The 19,150-nt window shown below is 42.7% G+C and overlaps 5 protein-coding genes across 8 annotated transcripts; 4 read left to right on the top strand and 1 right to left on the bottom strand.

The window, feature by feature from the left end:
* The first annotated feature begins 4,110 nt into the window (after positions 1-4,110).
* On the top strand, positions 4,111-4,505 carry LOC27207236 (kunitz-type serine protease inhibitor homolog beta-bungarotoxin BF B2 chain). Its single transcript, XM_016182960.3, has 2 exons — positions 4,111-4,247; positions 4,313-4,505. Exons 1-2 carry the CDS (start codon positions 4,181-4,183, stop codon positions 4,483-4,485), a joined length of 240 nt encoding a protein of 79 aa, XP_016023285.1. The 5' UTR covers positions 4,111-4,180; the 3' UTR covers positions 4,486-4,505.
* A 23-nt stretch (positions 4,506-4,528) lies between these two features.
* On the top strand, positions 4,529-5,173 carry LOC27207631. Its single transcript, XM_016183312.3, has 2 exons — positions 4,529-4,851; positions 4,912-5,173. The coding sequence occupies exons 1-2, from the start codon at positions 4,785-4,787 to the stop codon at positions 5,079-5,081; spliced, it is 237 nt and encodes a 78-aa protein (XP_016023284.1). The 5' UTR covers positions 4,529-4,784; the 3' UTR covers positions 5,082-5,173.
* An 8,877-nt stretch (positions 5,174-14,050) lies between these two features.
* Positions 14,051-15,662, bottom strand: LOC6730858 (serine/threonine-protein phosphatase 2A activator). The gene is made up of 4 exons (XM_002077986.3): positions 15,505-15,662; positions 14,826-15,449; positions 14,561-14,769; positions 14,051-14,487 (listed from the first exon to the last, which is right to left on the bottom strand). Exons 1-4 carry the CDS (start codon positions 15,644-15,646, stop codon positions 14,152-14,154), a joined length of 1,311 nt encoding a protein of 436 aa, XP_002078022.2. The 5' UTR covers positions 15,647-15,662; the 3' UTR covers positions 14,051-14,151.
* Positions 15,663-15,880: 218 nt separating this feature from the next.
* LOC6730857 (putative oligosaccharyltransferase complex subunit CG9662) lies at positions 15,881-16,810 on the top strand. The gene is made up of 2 exons (XM_002077985.3): positions 15,881-16,149; positions 16,209-16,810. Exons 1-2 carry the CDS (start codon positions 16,011-16,013, stop codon positions 16,517-16,519), a joined length of 450 nt encoding a protein of 149 aa, XP_002078021.1. The 5' UTR covers positions 15,881-16,010; the 3' UTR covers positions 16,520-16,810.
* Positions 16,811-16,902: 92 nt separating this feature from the next.
* LOC6730856 lies at positions 16,903-19,072 on the top strand. Of its 4 annotated transcripts, none has more exons than XM_016179072.3 (5): positions 16,904-17,554; positions 17,611-18,518; positions 18,574-18,655; positions 18,711-18,827; positions 18,947-19,072. In XM_016179072.3, the coding sequence occupies exons 1-5, from the start codon at positions 17,231-17,233 to the stop codon at positions 18,956-18,958; spliced, it is 1,443 nt and encodes a 480-aa protein (XP_016023283.1). In that variant the 5' UTR covers positions 16,904-17,230; the 3' UTR covers positions 18,959-19,072. The 4 variants fall into 4 exon arrangements, with proteins under 4 accessions (XP_039146942.1, XP_016023283.1, XP_016023282.1 ...); XM_016179071.3 differs by having other exon boundaries at positions 18,711-18,857; XM_039291008.2 differs by having other exon boundaries at positions 16,903-17,545; positions 17,602-18,518; positions 18,711-19,072.
* Positions 19,073-19,150: the final 78 nt, after the last annotated feature.

Below are 19,150 nucleotides of genomic sequence, written 5' to 3'. Positions count from 1 at the left end.
GAGTGGTGTTTTCCGAGGTCGGAGGCTATGAGTCCGCCAGTTTCCCTCAGCGAACTCATTTTCTTGCCGCCACATTTTTGGGGCAATTTTCGCCTTTTCGCCCCCCTGCAAACTGCAATTACTAGTTAAACCAACTAAGGCGCACCGACAAGCCGAAAAGGAAGTTACTTCAGCATCCTGCTGCTTGCAAAGTCCTTTTCGTCCTGGGCTACTTACAAAGTTTGCGCCAAGTTTGTAGTTTGTGTGAATATTTTTGGGGGACTATTTTGGATTATACTGCGCTGACTGCACGTTGCGTATTTCAATTTTCGCTCGCTTAATTATATTGGCCAAGCTTTTGGATAAGTTTCTACATTGCTAAACTGAAAATAATTCAATTATGTACACACCTATCGAACGGCAAGTACTTCTATTTCGGGGCTTCGTTTCTCCGGCAACACTTTTCATTCCAATTATCCCACTTTGCTGTTGTTCTGGCAACAATCAAAAGGGATGCTCCTTTACAGCCTCCACCGCACCGATGGGCTTATCCGTTTGATGATTTTCCATTTAATTCATAAATATTTGATAGCATCCACAATTGAAACCCTGCATCATTCATTAGCCATCAAAGCGAATTGGCGTCGAAAATGTCGGACAGAATGGAAAGTGGAGTGGAGAACAATTGGCAACATCCTCATCCTCATCATGATCATAGTAGTCGTCCTGGCATGCAGGCAAAATAAATTTTAAATTATAATCAATAATGTATGCTGGACTTTCGGTGGCGGAAATGATGAGTGAAAAAATCACCGATTGCTGCAGTGCTGCGGTGATGAACTCAAATGGCATTGATGAAATTGGAAACTTCCATGCGGATTTATTTATGAAAGTTACATGTGGGTCAGACATCTGCTGAAAGAATTTTGCGGTCAGCCAACGGACGTAAATCAAATGACTCAATACACATGTTCTCGTAAATACATTAATTAATGTTTATTAAAAACGGAATTCCTGCTGAATTTCAAAGGCAACAATTTAATAGTATGTCTATCGTACTTTTATGAATTTCAAGTTAAATCTTGCAGGACAAGCGCTGACTTTTTGAGGCCTAGGGCCACAATGAAACTACGGACCAGTTGACAACGTGTTGGTCCCCAAATCGAGCCACTCGGCAATTGTGGGGCAGCAACACAATGCAGAAATGCGCTATAAAATAAAAAGTGAGCGAAGAGAAAAGCCACAAAAGCGCACCAACAATTGGGAAACTGCACTGGGTTTCCCTTGTTTCTGTTTCACTTTTGCTGCACTCTGTGGATATTTTTAATTAAACCGCGCGACAATTTGACATCAATATCGAAATTAAGATCTTGTGCAGGCCGTACAACACTTCGCCAGAAGGGGCAAAAAGTAATAAAATAAGCAAAAAACAAGCTTCAAAATGAAGGGAAAGTTTTCAGGGGGCCATCTCGAATTCTCCAGTGGGTGCGAGGGGCGCAGCAACTTCCGTCACATGCTGGAAAACCGGATATCCGGTACAGCAAATATTCGTTACTCGGTACATACCGAAGTAAAAATGGTATTGCAGGCATTTCAAATGTGTGGAATTCATAATAATTTAAAATAAATAAAATTACAGTAGGAATCTTTAACAGTAGCCCAATATATTTTCAGTAAAATAGCCAATAGAAATGTTCGTAAGTTAGCAAATACAATGTACTACTATTTGGTACATTTTGTTCAGAATATGTCTGAAATTATGTAGAACATTCTGCTCGATTTCCGCAGTGCACCACCAACCTACATTTTCCCCAAACTTGGGCCACATTTCAGTTTTGTTTTGTCGTTTTCAATTTGCTCTCGTCCTATGTCCTTCGTCCTTCGCCCGCTTATTGCTTCTGTTTATGTGCAAATCGTCGGCTGGGGGCGGAATGTGTGGGTGGGCGTGGCCGTGCCGGATATTGATGTGTTATATGCGATGTTGTGACTGCAATATATCTGCCAAATGACTGTCGATGCCTCGACTTGAACCAAACAGCAGCCGCAGCCCGGAAAAAAGGAGATAAAGGTCCTCGCACGAGGCAGCGGATGCAGGGGCAATAAAATTCTCGGTTCGCAGGACTCGAGATGGGGAAATAATTGCGGCCCCTGAAAGTGTTGCCATAAAAATGCAAATGCCAAATGCCGCAAAGTTGCGAATGAAACGGTCCCGGGAAACAAATAATAATGAAACCCTCGACAGCGGCAACATAAATCCGATCTGGCGTATATAACAAATGACCAAATGAAGAGTTGAAAGGCAAACAAATCGAACAATCATATAAATAACGCACCATTTTCCAACCCATATCCGTTTTGGGACTTTAAAACATTCACGAGTGGAAATCCGTGGCTGCCATATGATTATATTTCACTTCGAAGCTTTCAAATCGCCATTAAAAAATTCGGGAAAACACAATTTTTATCTATGATTCAGTATGATCAAGTGGCAAAAGCTGTCAGTTTAATAAAAATCTGCCAATGTGTCCATTACAGTTTATGAGACTATGACAACTAACAAATTTATCGAATTAAATAATACAAATCCTATCAATTTATCTTGAAGCTTTTATAAGTCTAAATCTGAAATTTGCTTGTAAATAATTGTTTATTAGTTAATTTAAGCGCTCAACTCTTCGAAAACTGACGCTAATGGCAAAGTTGTGTGCTTATTTTTCTATTAGGAAACACCATTATGTTTATCTCACAAGTTTTTATCTAGCTCAACAACTTTGATAACTTTATGCATCTTTATCATCATAAACAACTGCTCCTGCATCTTTTCATCTAAAGTTGTACTGAGTGTTTGTGTAAAGTTCCTAATTAAATGAACTCCCTAGAAGTCCCATGGATGGCATATCAACAAAAAGGACATGCTCTTTTATAAGACTACGAGTTAAAGTTTGCTTCTACCAACCAAAGTTTGAAATTAAATAAAATTGCTATAATGTTAGGCATTAGAACTGTATTTATAAAATAAATAATTGCGAAGCACACTCGGACTGCTTAAGTTTCCTGTATTAGAAAGGAAATGGAACTCCTTTTTTATGCCATAAGGGCCAGATGGCTGAGCAAATGGCGAGCAGGGCGTATGGATTGCAATTTGCCAGCCTTCATCTGCGTTTTGTTACATAATAGCTAAAAGTTTGCCAAAGCGAAGTTTTTGTATCTCAGCTGCGTTCATGTATCCGTATATATTGCAACCGTATCTCGTTTTGAATGCAATCAGGACTTTCTGTGTGTGTTTTCTCTCATCTAATTGCAGTTGGAAATTGTTGGGCGGCTTTTAAAGTTTTTAATTGAATTTCGCTTATGGCCCCGTCTTGGCTTTAATAGAAAACACTCGTTCAAATGTATCGTTTTCCTTTTTAAGTTTTCCCTTTGCAGTTTGTTTGGCTTGGCAAATGTGCCAAAAGCGAAATAATACAACTTTTCGCTCTTTGTGTGTATCAAATAACAATTACCGGGCCAAATGGCAAAAAAGTAAGAATACATTTTCTTCACAAATTTTTCCCCCTTTAGCATATTTATATTTGCTTTATGCCATTTGCCCTCGTCTTGAGTCGTCCTTGAGGAGAGCTTACCAAGGAAATATGAGAAAATTTGCACAAAGCTTTTCGCAATAATGCCCGGGGACTCGAAAAAGACAATCACCTGGTTGCCGACGTTTAAAGGGGGCGGCTAGCAGGTGGGCCGCCGAGGGTTAAGTGTTGTTATCATCTGTTTATTGAAATTTCGTATCAAATGTTCGATTTCAGTCGAAGAGACAAGGGAAAATCCACATGGAATTGCGAAGGATTCCCATTCAATAGAGTAAACAAATTGGCAAATAAATTGAAGGAAGTGGGCGTATATCTGAACAAGTTTTTTCATTAAATGTGAAGAAACCTGAGCTTTGTTAATACAAGGAACAAGTATTGAATATTATATTTACAAAACATATAAACTCTCCGAGAAAAGTTTAAACAAGTGTTTTGTTTTTGGTGCAATATGAAACAACAAGACGTCGAACTCAATGGTATATAAGCAGACTTATAATATTATATATTGATACTAAAGAATATTATTTTTGTAGATATTAACTTGTTTTGCGCTGTTAACTTTCAGTCTTTTCAAGTCATTCGAAAGGCACAAGTACTCCTGCTCGAAATTCAAAATTAAAATGAAGCTTTCTTCTATTGTTTTCTTAATTATTTCCATACTTGGCTGTGTTTCAGCTTTAAAAAACCGTAAGTCTTTCGTTTTTATTACTATTAGTCATTAAATTAACGCCATTTACTTAATTGTCATTTAGCTGTCTGCGGAGTTAAATATAGAGGAGTTGGCCTATGTAAAATGTTAATCACGAAAATAGTTTATATACCCAATGAAAACAAATGCAAGACGGTGCATATTAGTGGATGTTCGGCCGAAGGAACTTTCTTCAAAAGCATCAAGGCTTGTGAAGCTAAATGCAAGGAATGTTAAAATAAAATTTTAGGATTTTAAGTGTTTCATTCATACTTCAAAACATAAATAAGTATACGGAATAATATCGCGATTACCTGCGATTACTATATTAATATTAATACAACGTTTAATTGTTTTGGTCGCGGTTTCTATTGTATATATCTAATTGTTTTGAGATGCAGGCTTACTAAATTAATATTTATAAATAGCTAACAAGGGTAAAATTCTATTAGTTGCGCATTTTAAGTTTCTATTAACAAAAAATATTAGAAGTGTTATTCATTCACTTGTCCTCGGCAAGAAAGAATATATCTAAAATGCATTTATATAAAATTATTTGCCTAATTTCTTCCATACTTGGCTGTGTTTCAGCTTTAAAAGATCGTGAGTATTAAAAAACTACTATTTCTAGTTTCATAAAACCTTAAATATTGTATTTTTCAGCGAGCTGTGCTATTGAGTTGTTTGGCCAAGGGGCTTGCAACACTTTGATTACTCGAATAGGATATTTACCCTGGGAAAACATGTGTACTTCAAAGAACTTTGTTGCATGCGATACCGATGGAACTTCCTTTGAGAGCATCAAAGAATGCGAAGATAAATGCAAAGAGTAGTCTTATGGCTGTAAAATAAAAAACAATATTAAATATTTCAAAAAGTCACAGCAAACTGGCTTGTTTGCTCACCGATTTAAATTTTAATGTGACTCCTTGTTATTGTTTTCTTGCAATCAGCGAAAAGAGACTTAAAGAGTTTTCAAAACTTTTCCTATTCGCAGACAGTCTGTTGACTTCCTCCCATCGCTCCATGCACCCCTTTTAGCCATTTTTGTATTCATATTTCGTTTTTTAGAAAACTTGTGCCCAGGGCAAAACTAAAGCCATGAAAGCATAATGACAACCCCGACGACAAGTGCGCGTAATGGCTGCAAAAGAACAAAGTTGAGGAGTGGAAGAAATGGCAGCAGCAGGACGAATGCGAAGGACGCAGGACGAAACAGGGTGAAGTAAAACTTGGTAGACAATTAGCAGCGGGGTGCCAAAGTGCATTTCGCGCAATCCAGTTAAGCTAAATAATGCTATTAAATTATAATTCTCTATTATATATATGTACACATTTTATTAAAATTTACAGTACACTGTTGAAAAACTCCAGTTTGACATTAAAACTATTGCAAAGATTTTTTCGTGTGCACTCGATTTGCAGCCTCAATCGCGACAGCATTAATTAGATTAAAATGCCTACAAATCATTTTGGAACGGCACCCGAGTGGCAGCATCCGGATTTGGGGGCAAGCAGCTCGGTAAGCTCACACATTATTCACACGCTTGGAAACGCGCACAATTTCCCGCCATTTCCCAAAATGCAAATTGCGCACAAACAACACGGAAAAAACAGCTGAATAAAAATCGTTACAAGCCCCAAGCAATTTAAAGCAGTGCCGAGCAGGGATAAAGCCATCGAAATCAGTCCGAAAATGGCACAAAAAAAAAGAAAGCGAGGACGAGGTCCGTCCCGAAACAATTACAAAACTATAAGCCTCCAAAGGATTGGCGCCGCAAATAAACAAAAAATGCAAAACCAGAGGGCGAATCCCCCAGAGATGCCCTCACAAATTGCACGTTATCAGCTGTGGGATCGACTTTGCTGTTGCCCTGCAATAAGCGCGTCTTAATTGGGTTCTCACACCCAGGAGGGCACACATCCACGTAACACGGAGCAACTTCCTCTGGATTGGCCAGCCAAATCTCTGGCCAGCATAATTAAAGAGTGCCATGAGTAATGGCCCTTGGCGAAGGAGCGAGCTCGCAAAGCTCGTGGTAATTACAAAATAAGTCCATTCCGTGTGGGAACAATGGGAGGACTTACAGGATTCCCAACAGATAAGTCGAGTGGTCAATCCTGGAAGACCCAAAATAAGTTTTTTTCGCAAATTAAAGAACATCGTAGGTGGGTTTGTGGTTGAAAAGTAATGAAGTATCTCTAGAATAGCGTAAATGTATGCCACAGTATATTTCAAACTTGTATTTTACAGATTACAGATTAAATTTAAATCTTTCAAGGCAGAATGGTATAATAAAAAGATATTTCCAGGCTGCAATTAAAGGGCACAATTACTCACAGCTTAAAAACAGGCGAAGCGTTTTCATTCAGGAAAATATAAGGAAAATGCTGCTCCCTCGACGACTTTCCCCCACTGCTCAACACATTCGATAAATAAAAAGGGGAATTTCACTTTCAGCTCAACACTTTGCCCAGAAACACTTGCACTCCTTTCCAGAAGGACGATGCTGAGCTGAGGCCTCCTTTCTACGAAAGCCGCGCTTACGGCCCTTTGTTTTTGGCCGTTTTGTTAAGGCGCCGCAAAATGGCTTAATCATGGCTCGTAAATCTTTGATGTTTCATTTGTGCCAAAACGCTAAGCGATTTTTAAAACGGCCCAGGGCTGACTAGGACCATAAATTATTGGGATCAGAGTGCGGCTATTTGTGTTGCTTGTTACATTATTACATAAGCGCCACAGCATTCGCAGTAAGTTGGGGAAAAGTCCATCTAAAATCATCTACGTAGCTCCCCGATCGAATTCGATTCAATTTGGCACAAAACAAAAAAAAATGAAAATGCACAAGTTTTGCTTGATTTCATCTCCCCTTTGGCAAAGGCCAAAAAAGCGCAAGCCAAGCCGAGCCAAAGGAAAGCATATCGGAGTGGAAAATGCTGCATAGAGCAGCAAATATCTAGAATAAATTGAATATAAATACGAAATCAAATCGAATCGAATTCCATTCGACCTGCAGCACTCACTCCCGCAATCCCCGTGATTCGCCATAGTTGATTGAAAAGGATTATGGCAAGTGGTTCGCCCCAACTTCATCCTTGTCGTAATTCCGATCTTTAGTAATTGGCCCTGCGGGAAAAGCTGGAAAACAACATCGCTGGCGAGTACTTCGCATTTTCGCAGCGGTCTCTGTTTCAACCGGCAGGAGCACTTCAAGTGCATTCCAATTAAGTGCGCTGGGCAACAGTAAAAGCTTTCTATCGCCACTAATTTTCCCGCTTTTCTCGCACTTTTCCCGGCTGCCCAGTTGCCCGTCCACCCGCAAGTGTCGCCCGCGCTTTTCGGGCTTTTTGGCTAGGCGCACCAATGAAAGTGTGGTCAGCTTAATTACGACTCCCATAATCGGTTTACTAAGCCAACAGGACTGGTTGTAATGGGATTACAGTTTAAGTAGCAGAATTTGCCAGTGAAACGGTGTAGTAAGCATTATTCTACAAACTCTGAAGTATATGTGCCAGCAAATTTATAATAAGAGTTGCTTAATATCAAGTATACGACCTGTTGGACATACCCATATATTACTCAGATTTTCGCTCTTCAAAACTACCCTTTGAAAGTCTCATGCATGTCCTTATCACAACCACGGTTTTAATCGAGATGACCTCCAGCGAGTGGAGTGGAGCTCCTTTTTTGCCAGTCCGAAAATTGCTGGCCTTTCAGCCTCGACCGACTGTCAAACGCACTTGGAAGTCGGCTTGGAAAGCCGCCAGTTGTTTGGTTTTTCCGACAGAGCCGTAAAGTTACGCAATCGGAGAAAACTCCGGGCACAAAGTTACAATTGCAGGCGGCGACTGTGCGGATGTGGATGCAGTGGACCGAAGTTGGCCAACTCTTTGACTGATTAGATGGCCATCGAGGGGACAGTTTAAACTTTAAACTTCTCCCCATCGCAAAAACAATGAAAAATGCATGCAAGTGCACTTTGATTTGTTGCTGTACGCAGCGAACTATTTCGTATAAAATCGCCAATAAAGTTGAGCGCACAAATGTGGTTACTCGCACAATTTTTCTTTTCACCTGCAAAACCAGCGGAATATTTGAAATTTAGATTTGTGACACTGACTTTTTTCGTTCAAAGAATTCAAATAAAGTTTACGTGGGAAATCAAGCATTTGTTGAATAAGTTTTTAGAGTTTTTATAAATTTGTTAAATTAGTTTTGTTCCGAAACGACTTAGCTCAAGGTGAATGGATGTTATTATTACAGCATACTTTAAGACACTGCACGAGCAGAGTTGTCACCGGCAATGCACATATCTTGGACCCAGCAAACAGTGTTGCCATCCAAAAGTAATACTCAACTTTTTAGTAACCATCCAAAAAATAAGTAGAACAACAATGCTAACAATTTATGCACACACGTAAAACAGTATGTAAGAACGCAGGGCAGAAACAACAAAAACGGCAGTAAAAGCCAGTCAGTAGTAAAAAGTAGTTTATTTAAGTAGCAAAGCGCGAAAAATGTGTTTTTTTACGAAGAGAGGTCGTAAATGATCCCATCTTCATGCACCGTGTATTTGCATGTGTGTGAGTGTGTCAGCTTCTCACTGCTGTTTGCTTATTTAAGTCGTTTGCAATTTCTGCACTTTTCTTTGCACAGTCGACGCATAAAAAATAACACACAAATGCAGCATCGCACACAAAGAAAAATTTCAAAGTATCTTGTATAAATAAAATAAGGAAATATTAAAGCAGCTATGTACTTTCATAGTTTTGACGTAATTCTGGGCTTAACTGGCACTTAAATTGTATTGCTCACTTTTCGCTTAGTGTACGAGGGTCTGTGTTTGTTCATATGAATTCCCTTTATAACTGAGTAACTTCGCTGGCAACTTTCGCAATTACCAAACTCACACACAGGCATTTCACGCAGACACATGGTAAATTGTACTATTTAATTTGGTTAGAACAAGATGGCTGGCGAGCCTTTAACGGCTGACAGTTCGAATCAAGATGGCTGCCGTTTCTCTTCCTACTTTCTCCACTGGCACTTCCACTTCCGGTGTGTGTGTGTGTGTTGTCAATCTGGAAAAGGGAAGTGGGTGGGGTAGGCGGACGGAAGCACGAGCAGGTTGGCCCCTGGCGAATTGTGCCCACTAAAATGCTATTTTTCACTCTATTCGAGCGGAAGTTGAGCGACAGCCGCACGCCCAAAAAGCGGCGACTGCAGCAGCATCAAGCAGCTCAGCAGCGGGGGAAAGGGGGTGAAATGCGGAGAAAGTGGAGGGGAGGGAGCACCCACTGCGGAACCAAAGACAACCGGATGTTTAGCATGCACTCGGATAAAAGCTGGACACAAATATCACGTATACGCCGTGTGCGCAGCCTCGCAATTAACTTAACTTCATTGTGAGTGTATAAATTTTAAAGAAATACAAAATGTAAGATATTTTACTCCAAGGAATGACATTTGCAAGGCTTGGCATTAGCCATTACCATTTTATTTTCTCCAGTTTAGCAACACATACCCACAACATCGCTAAAAACAAGGACTACATAGTGCACACACACACACAAGTCGTTGAGGCAGGAGCAAAGAATCAGAAAAATGGAGAGCCAGGACGAAGAAAGGAAGTCCAAACGCCGTCGAGGCGACAACAATTGTGCATTTGAATGCCGTTCTGGGACTCAGCATATTTCGCTGTGGGCTTCTGCCTGGCATCCGAAAAAGTTCGAAAACAAAACTATGCCAAAACAAAAAAAACGTAAGAAAGCAGATGCACACATAAAAATGTCAACACATTCAGATCCGCTCAAGGGACTGCAGTGGTTTTTGAATTTTCGGAGCTTGCTGCTGCCAAAAATGGTGGCAAATGTGGCCTTAAATCGGGAATATTGTACAAAAACGCAGAATCGGATGACCAATTGAATGGAATTGAATCGTTTTTAACGAACTTTATATCAGCCTTTGCAATCGAAGGCCATTGTGAAGTCCATAAGTAATAAATTAGAAGGTAATTGCTCTTTTCCACAAGTGTTACCACATCGAATATCGTTTGCCTACATTGTTTCGAGACACTTTGTGCCCTAATTAATAAGAAAGGCACCTGACCGACCAGGTCCTTGCGACGAGGCCCTCAGGACACGCACGTAAAGCACATAAACAAATTGCAAAAGTTATTAAAAACAAACACCATGGAGGTGGAACAAAAGCAAAAACTACGCACACGCGCACTTTTTATGGCCAGCCATTCGGATGGGAATAAAACGAAGGACCAAGGAGGCAGGACTTAGCGGCATTTCCCCCCATGTTGGCCAGCGGCCAAAACACACATCAATGGCATGTAATCTCTGGAAGCCGCGGGAGCAAGGGACTCACAAGAGTTAAGGGGAAGTTTGCTCGGAAATATCTGTTTAAAGAGAGGGCACACGTTTATATTTTAGTGTATGCGAAACTAGGAAAAGGCCACGCAAAATAGGGTGGAGATATTTATAAAAGCATATATCTTAAACATTAGAAAGTGAACTGATTCAACTCCACTCTGGATATGCGTTCCATAGCAACTGACTAGGATGTCTACCGCAGTGAGGAGCAGCATCCGCAATGAAAAGCCCCAAGGTGCAAGAAGAAGCTGCATTTTCCAGCACACATTTCAGATGCGTTCGCATCCGCCGCTCCAGAATTTCCCACAGCGATTGCGCCCACTTCGCCCACCACCCCCTTCTGGTGCCTGAAGGCTGCCAAGTCATGTTTGCATGACGAAGTTTTCCTCAAACCATTTGGGCTAATATTTTAAGTTGGGCGAAGCTGGCAGTGATTTGTAACCTTTGATGACGCGGCGGGTTAAGCGAACAGCGGGGGCATCCACGGGTTAAGGCAGCCAGGCAGTCAGGCATCCAGGGAACCAGGGAGCCGCAGTTGGTAGTCGGAAATTAGCGCTAATCTTTGTAATTCCAACAGTATTAAGGATGGCTCTCAAGTGGCTAAAAATGGGGAAAGAGCCGGAGTAATTGTTAAAGTGGCTGAGCTGCCAATTCCAGTCTCTTAAAGCCACTCAATCCTGGCTCGAACTCAAGTTCATTTATGAGAACGACTTATAACAAATCTTACGGAAGCTAAAAACATTATATACTGAATTATAAAAAATATATTCCTTATTTTAATGTCTTACTGACTTAAATTATTAGAATTATAAAGGTAATTATGGAGACTGAGCTCCATTGGTGATGAAATCGAAGTACCAGTCTGAACATAACTCGGATATCTGTTTTCCAATCGCCTTCTGTTGCTGTCCTTTCGATGAAAAACTGGATGAGGCATATTCCATGCTCCAGCCCTGATTTCCCCATTTTCCTGCCGATTGTTCTCGTGCACACAGCAGAGTCCTAACTCCTGATCCCAATCCCATCTCCTCCTGGTCACTTCTGCACCAACAATGCGTTTGGCTCAGGGACGTTTAACTCTTTGGTTATCCGTTTGAACAGAAGGGGTAGACGAAGTCAGCAAGGGTATGATGAGCTAAATGCGGGCTAGAAAATTAAAGGGCTTAAGATAACTATATTAATTTACATAATAATGATTGTTAGATTACGAATCTTTTTGGATTCATTTAAGCTTACATTTTAATTCTTTCCAAAAATTCCAAAAGAAATTAGCCCACTTATATGGCTAGGGTAGCAAACTAAGCTGGTTGGTATTCATTATTTGGGCTGTGTGCCCTTTCAGGAACCAGTCCTTGTCAGGAGTAAAGGATGCTGGTGGGTGTTGGCCGTCTGGGTGTTTTGTGGCGTCATCTGGTTAAACACACAACTGGTGAGTGGAGTCGCAAAACAGAAGGAAAACATTGTGCAACCCGAAGAACCAGAAGCAGAGAGCCCTAAAAGCCACTCGCATATTTTTGCCCAAGTTAATTTGGGAGTGGGTAAATCTTGGGACTGTAGGACGTGATGGAAAACCCGGAAAGTTGGACTCTGGACTCTGGTCAATGTCGCACACAAAGTTGCCAAGTTGAACTTCGCCCCAGCCGGTCGACTTTTGGCCAAGAAAACACGAAAGTTGATCAAGAACTAAGTTTACCTCATCGAGGTGGTACAACAAAACCATTTTTTCCCAGCCCCCCAAGGACACTTGAAAAAAGGATTCAACTAATTTACTTAATGAAGGCGAAAAATGATGGTGATACATTTTTCGAAATGCTTACAAAAATATTAGATAATAAAATATTACTTTAGTCTGATAATGAGGTAAAATAAATAAATATTTGTAGATACTTTCCAGTGCCCCGACCACAATAATCCTTTAGACAATAACTAATTTTCACCCGGCACACGTCAAAGTTGCTCCATCAGCGTTTTCAGTTTCCTGGCCAGCGGATCCAAGTTTTTGCGACAACTTTGTGCCTGTTATGCTGCAGTGGTGGCTGCAGTTTGAGAGCCACTTGGCCGACTCCTTTTCGTCCTGTGAGGCTTCCTTTTCCTCCTTGTGCTTCACTTCTCGACTTCCAGGAGCAAAGCTCGAACTTTCGCAAATTCCTTGTAAGAAGTCGAGATGGGCATGGTCTTTTACGTAATTAGTTGCAGCAAGTTGAGCAAATTAAACCGAGAAAAGAAGCATAAGGATATTGGCGGTACATCTGGGTATCACCTGCTCAAATCGAAAGAGTTTAGCAATTTAATTACATACTAAATTCTACACACTACCTCCAACTATAACACAGCATTCACCAGCTAATTAATCACTGAATTCCCAGAATCGCCCATCTAACTGCCGGTGTCAAAGGTCAGAAGCACCGAAATCTCGGTCGGAGCCTTGTCAGCCCCGCTGCCGGCCACATTTGCCAGTTGGCCAAGTTGAAAGGTCCGCCCAGCCAGCCAACCGCCCACTCCATCACAGACATCATAGCTATCACATCACCGCCCTTCAATCATGTTTTCGACCTTGTTCGAACGCCTGCCAACAGCTCACCCGCAAATTTCATTCAATTTGCAAGAACACAAAACCGACACCGAACCGAAACAGAAACTGAAACTGAACTGAAACTGAACCCAGAACGGATTCATTTTTGAAAACAGGAATGTGGGCGTGGGCGTGGGCAGGGTCAAATTGATGAACATGACCGAAGTTGGTCGCTCGTTGCCACATTTTGTGCCAAAACAATGGAGAAAAGCACACATTTTCGTGTTTTTCGAAAGTCTTCAATCAAAATGCGTCGGCAAAGTTTTAATGCATGCGCCGCCTTGCCTACCCGCTTTTTCTCAAAATATACAACGAAGAAAATGAAAATGAACGAAAAAAAAAAAAAAAAAACTATGCCGGATGAAGTTTTTAAGTGACGAAATGAGGGGGCGTGGCAAGATGGCGCCTGCCGCACGGTTTGATAAATGATGTGTCGAAAATAAATGATTATGCTTTCAGGGGGACTCCCCGCAAAAGTTTTTTTTCTGCTTTTACATTTTGCCACTTTCCAGCTTCCCTCTTTTTGCTCTAAATTCGTCCTGTTTTAAGCTGTTTCTCCCCGCAAAAGTTGATGTACTATAAGTTCATCTATTTGCATGCCTCATTTGCCATATTGATTTTGTTTATTTTTTACTCTCTCGTTCTTCGCTACTCAGTTTTGTACTTTTTCTCGTGTAAATGGGAAAGAACATTTGTTTCCATTAAACTCGGCTTAAGATTTACATTTTTGTTTTGGTAATTTGGGGATGAAAAGTTAGGATTAAATGATGTGAAATACATTCGCCGGGAAAGTGCTCCATCTATCCACTTTAAAACTGAAACCTTAAGACCCAGAAACACAAATTGCGATTGTACTTGTGTAAACAGTTTTTACTGGACCATTGGCCAACGCTATTAATAAGAATTTTTAACACAGGTTACATCATCGCCATTTTCCTCCACTCTTTAGTCTATTCCTTGCTGAGCTTATCCCCTGATCCCTCGGAGGCCGCCACCAGAGAAGCCGACGATGTGGATGGGCGTAGAACCACGCTGTTGTCGCTACTCTCACTGCTCGAGTCGCCCACATTCAGTTCGATGCTGAGGGATTCGGCGGGCGGAGGAGGAGCTGAAGCAACAGGAACTGGTGGCACCAAGTTTGGAGTCCCGATGCAGATGCGTTTAGACGGCGGCGGAGCCACATGACCCAGTCGCGCGTTGGAGAGAGTTGTGCCAGAGGAGACGGGCTCGAATGCCATTAGTTCTCCGAAGTAGACGTGCTGGATCACGGGAAACTTGGAGAGAATCTGTGGATAATTTATAGTATTGGTATTCAAATAAAGCTACTTTAAATTAGTCATATTACTGACTAAAGATTACCTCTTTTTGGTACATTTTAACTAGACCCGCGTTGATCTTGGCCCATGATGGCACATCCGTGATGCTCCACAGCTGGTTGGAGTGCTCGCCAAAGTGTCCAGTCTTGACCTTGCAGATGTAGTCGATGCAACTGATGAACATGAAGTGATCCTTGTACTGGGTGATTATCTCCTCGTCCACGAACTTCGAGGGATCAAATGGGCTCTTAACTGAAAGGAATCGTTTCAGAAAGGAAAGCTCGGAAGAATTTCACTTCATTGCTTACCCGCCAGCTGTGCACTGCCCCAGATGAAGGGCACGAACTGGAAATCGTCCAGGGACCAGACTCCTTGGCTCCCAGCGGGTTCCATGTTGTAAGTGCGCTGCAGCTGCCTGGCGAGCTCAAGGTACCGATTGAAGAGTCTCAGCGCAGCACTCACGATGTCCCCTTCCTGCAGGATCTCGGCCTTGAACAGGGAGCACAGGAAGAAGAGGAAGGAAAGCTCGTGGCCGGTTCCGTAGTCGATCCTGGTGGCATTGCCGAAGGACTCCGTGAGATACTGCCCCAGCTCGAACTGGTATCGCTTCTTATCGTCTGGCAGCAGCTGCTCTAGGAGTTCGGGCAACAGTTCCCGCATTGCCTGCGCCCAATCCCTGTAGGCCTTGTTTCCGAACCGCTGCGGCTGCTCCAACGGAGGATTTTGCTCCACCAATTTCTCCAGTGCATCGAAGAGCTGCAGCAGCTTCTTGACCATTTCAGACTCAAACATCTCGTCTGTGGTTTTAATGCCCTGAATGGCCGAACTGGTGCCATTTATATATCCAATCAAATCGTGGAAGGCGCGAGATCTTTGCCAAACGCCCATGTCGCCCAGATTTTGCACCCTCTTCGCAATTGCCGGCAGTTTAGCTGCAAAGGGAGTGGTTAATTATGCTATGTATCTTCAGAAATTCATTCAGCCTACCTGCTGCTTGGTGAATGGCACTCGCCATAATCGTAGTTTCGTTATTTAACTTCAATTTAAAGCTATTTTGATCGGGAGTTACGTTTTGTTTGTTATTTTGGGCGCTTCTTCTTCTTTTTCTACGCGAGCGCAATAGTGACATCACTAAGTATGACCAATGTTTACGGCCGTTCACACTGGGCAGCTGCAGTACATTAGTATTAATAAGCCAATCGTTTAATGTTACTTATAATATATTGAGAATCTTTTAAAAAATCAAATTTCATTAGGCAGTTTAAAATTTAAGACATAACTATACAATGACTTGGCTTATTATTCTGCTGCAAGCAAAGATGCTGTCTAGTGGAAATACAGCAATGCAGGGGGAGTATCGTACAAGTGCCCATCCCTATTCGATAGATAACAACAAACTCCGCCTACGCCGGCAAAATTCTGCGACACCGCCACGAAAATTGAAAAAAACCGTGATATATTCAAATTTATAGCTACTAAATTATTAGTTCATCATGATCGAGACACTGTATAACCTGCCCTTCCACATCCTGGTGCCGCCGAACATTAAGGTGCGCAGATTCAGCATTCCAATGCCGTCGCCGATGGCCGTTTTCAGTGTGATTCTGTTTTCCTATTTTCTGGTGACAGGCGGTGAGTTTTCAGCTTCATATCATTGAGATTGGGTAAACAGAGTTCTGATTGGCCCGCAGGTATCATATACGACGTGATTGTGGAGCCACCCAGCCTGGGAGCCACTGTGGATGAGCACGGACACTCGCGTCCGGTGGCCTTTATGCCCTACCGAGTGAATGGGCAGTACATCATGGAGGGCCTCGCCAGCAGCTTCCTGTTCACCGTTGGCGGCTTGGGATTCATCATTATGGACCAAACGCACACGCCGGGCAAGACTAACCTCAATCGCCTGCTGCTGACCGCCATGGGATTCATTTTCATCCTGGTTTCATTCTTCACCACCTGGCTGTTCATGCGCATGAAGCTGCCCAGCTACCTGCAGCCCTAGAATCTCTACTGAATACTGGTGTCCAACGCTCTCTTAGTATTCCCCCACATTCGAAAATCTCTCGAATCGAACTGCATTCGCCAGAAATTCTAGTTTAAAGGGCTTAAAGCTGCGAAATACCGAACAAAAACTTCGATTTCGTTTTAATATTTGGTGTACTAGTTGTAATATTGTTTAAACATCAGAATAACTGGCTGGTTTGCACCAGAATCAGTTAAGTAAACTATAGAACGTCTCTATACCAATGCTGTCGAATAAATAATGCAATTGTAAAGCGAATCAAAATAACAATGAAACGAGTTAAGCATTGTTTTTTTGGTCGCTCAAGTGGCTCGCCGAATTGAGAATGTGAAAGCGGGGAAACCAAACATTTTGGCGTCCCATGACTCTCAGTTTGCGTCGTGCTGTTGGATCGCGCAGTTCGCTAGTTCGTCGGCAGAAACAGTCTCCTTCGCCTATATAATTTTAGAATCTATTTTTACCCCCTAAATATAAGGTACACGCATGTGTAGAAGTGCGCCTTTAGCGGATATTGGCCAAATAGTTACCGTGGAACGTTAGAAATACTCTAAGGAAGCAGGAAAACAACCAGCATTGCGCCTGCTACCAAGTGATGTAACCACGAGCAACACAAATCCTCTCCTGCGCTCATCTCCCAGCGGCTTCTGCGTCGTATTTTGTTTACCTCTGGGCCAAAACCAAAACAGAGACATGTCGAAAAAGTGCTCAGTGCGATCGCTGAGCGACAGCGCCTTGGCGGAGCTGGCCAATCTCTTAGTGTCCACCATCAGCTACGCGCAGTATGCCCCGGACGTGCAGCTGGACATCAACATCGTGATGGTGGAACTGAACGAGTATCTGGCCCAGCTTGGAGCCACTCCCAATATATACCAGGATCTGCTCAGGGTGATCGTCAGCTCGGACTATCTGGACGCCAATATGCGGTTCACCTGCCTGCAGATGCTGCTCAACTGCGGCGTTACTTTCCTGATGACCGAGGTTTTTCCCTTCAGTTACTACGAAAAGATCCTGCAGGTAATCAAGGATAATACTTTATAGAAGACTCTATTGAATGACCTTCCATTCTCCAGGTGATTGCAGCCCAAGGAGCTGGACTGAGAGTGCTGAATATCAAGGGAATCTGGGTCAAGGAGGAGCACATGCACTACATGTACGATATAGTCAGGAAATGCAAGCAGCTGGTCAAGTTGTATGTGCCCTATATAGCCAACGATCGGCTGCTGGAGGAGATTGGTAACTGCTGCACTCGTCTGCAGATCCTGGACATTTCCGGCGAGACCGACATCACGGAAATCGGCATCGATCTGCTGGCCAAGGGCGTCTGCTCACAGTCACTGACCGTTGTGGATGTGGGCATGCCAGGCGAGGAGAACATCTGCTACTCGGACATTGCCCTCATCCTGGAGCACTGTCCCCAGGTGGAAACGCTCTCCACTTACTCCTTTGTCGGCGCCTCCCTAAAGTTTATCCACGACAATGTCGACGATCGCTTCAAGTGCCGACTGAAGTACATCCACGACACAGGAACGGATGAAGCCACCTTGCAGGTGATCATGCAGACGTGTCCTAGACTAGAGGCCCTCTATCTGGACTCGCCCAAGACGGGTAGCCTGAGGGCTCTTAGCACGCGCAATTTGCGCAAACTGAAGATCTACAAATTTGTGGTGGCCGAGCTACTGCCCCTGCTGGAGCGTCCGATTGGCAGGAATCTGCGGCACCTAACCATGATCAAGGGACTGGGGAACCTGGAGCTGGGCAAGCTGGCTCGCCTGTGTCCCTCGCTCATTGATCTCGACTGCTATATGATCGACAGTCTGTCCTACGGAGCCGGACACGCCAAGTTCCAGCAGCTGGAGGGTCTGGAGATCCTAAGCAGCGCCATTCTTACCAGTTCCTTGAAGGCCTTCCTCTGCAATTCCACCGATCTGAAGAGACTGGCGGTGGACACGGTGGAGTTCACTGACGAGGATATTGTGAGGTAATCATATAATAAACTTCTTGCTGCAGTGATAAATCAATAATATATTTTTCAGCATGTTTATGCAACACGATTTCAAAGTTTTGGAGGATGTGTGGTTCACTCTGGCGCCAGAGCTCACAGTGCAGTCTGTGGAGGTAGAATACTGGTTTTAATCAATCTAAATACTTGGCTAATGTGAGTTATTTCCAGTTACTAATGGACAGCTGCCCGGAACTGCAGTCCGTGGGTCAACTGAATGGCTGGTCCCTGACGCCCGATGATTTGGCGCTGATTCGTGGACTCCTTAAGAGCGGCAATTCGAGCATTGTACTGACACCAAACGGTTTTCTAGCTTGAGTATTATTAAGTCGTTATTTTCAGCTTTATAATTTAAGTTTGTGCTCTACTCTTAAATTTACTTATAACGTAATCGTTTATCTTTCCAGCGCCTTCAATAGCACTCGCGTTGTCTCTCTCCCGCCAGGTGGAGCAAACTTTGTTGTGAGCAAGTCAAGTGTTGTGTATTCTAGTCTGCTTGTGATATTATTAAAATAAAGTTGCTTTAAATTATATTTTTATGTCTTTCAAAGCAAGTATTGAATTTGAAAGTACCGCCATTGGTTTGGCCTCTCAGTGTTGAAAAGCACATG

This window comes from Drosophila simulans, chromosome 2L, assembly GCF_016746395.2.
Source record: "Drosophila simulans strain w501 chromosome 2L, Prin_Dsim_3.1, whole genome shotgun sequence".
Lineage (NCBI taxonomy): Eukaryota > Metazoa > Arthropoda > Insecta > Diptera > Drosophilidae > Drosophila > Drosophila simulans.
Note: the sequence above shows the minus strand (reverse complement) of the source record. Positions and strands in the feature narration are given on the sequence as shown.

Bases quoted from the DNA above. Each gene is read 5' to 3' on its own strand.
- LOC27207236 (XM_016182960.3), top strand. From the start codon at position 4,181: ATGAAGCTTTCTTCTATTGTTTTCTTAATTATTTCCATACTTGGCTGT. The intron at 4,248-4,312 runs GTAAGTCTTTCG...ATTGTCATTTAG, and splicing joins TGTTTCAGCTTTAAAAAACC to CTGTCTGCGGAGTTAAATAT.
- LOC27207631 (XM_016183312.3), top strand. From the start codon at position 4,785: ATGCATTTATATAAAATTATTTGCCTAATTTCTTCCATACTTGGCTGT. The intron at 4,852-4,911 runs GTGAGTATTAAA...TGTATTTTTCAG, and splicing joins TGTTTCAGCTTTAAAAGATC to CGAGCTGTGCTATTGAGTTG.
- LOC6730858 (XM_002077986.3), bottom strand. From the start codon at position 15,646: ATGTCACTATTGCGCTCGCGTAGAAAAAGAAGAAGAAGCGCCCAAAAT. The intron at 14,770-14,825 runs GTAAGCAATGAA...GATTCCTTTCAG, and splicing joins GGGCAGTGCACAGCTGGCGG to TTAAGAGCCCATTTGATCCC. The intron at 14,488-14,560 runs GTAATCTTTAGT...AATTATCCACAG, and splicing joins TTAAAATGTACCAAAAAGAG to ATTCTCTCCAAGTTTCCCGT.
- LOC6730857 (XM_002077985.3), top strand. From the start codon at position 16,011: ATGATCGAGACACTGTATAACCTGCCCTTCCACATCCTGGTGCCGCCG. The intron at 16,150-16,208 runs GTGAGTTTTCAG...ATTGGCCCGCAG, and splicing joins CTATTTTCTGGTGACAGGCG to GTATCATATACGACGTGATT.
- LOC6730856 (XM_039291008.2), top strand. From the start codon at position 17,231: ATGTCGAAAAAGTGCTCAGTGCGATCGCTGAGCGACAGCGCCTTGGCG. The intron at 17,546-17,601 runs ATCCTGCAGGTA...GAATGACCTTCC, and splicing joins CCTTCAGTTACTACGAAAAG to ATTCTCCAGGTGATTGCAGC. The intron at 18,519-18,573 runs GTAATCATATAA...TATATTTTTCAG, and splicing joins ACTGACGAGGATATTGTGAG to CATGTTTATGCAACACGATT.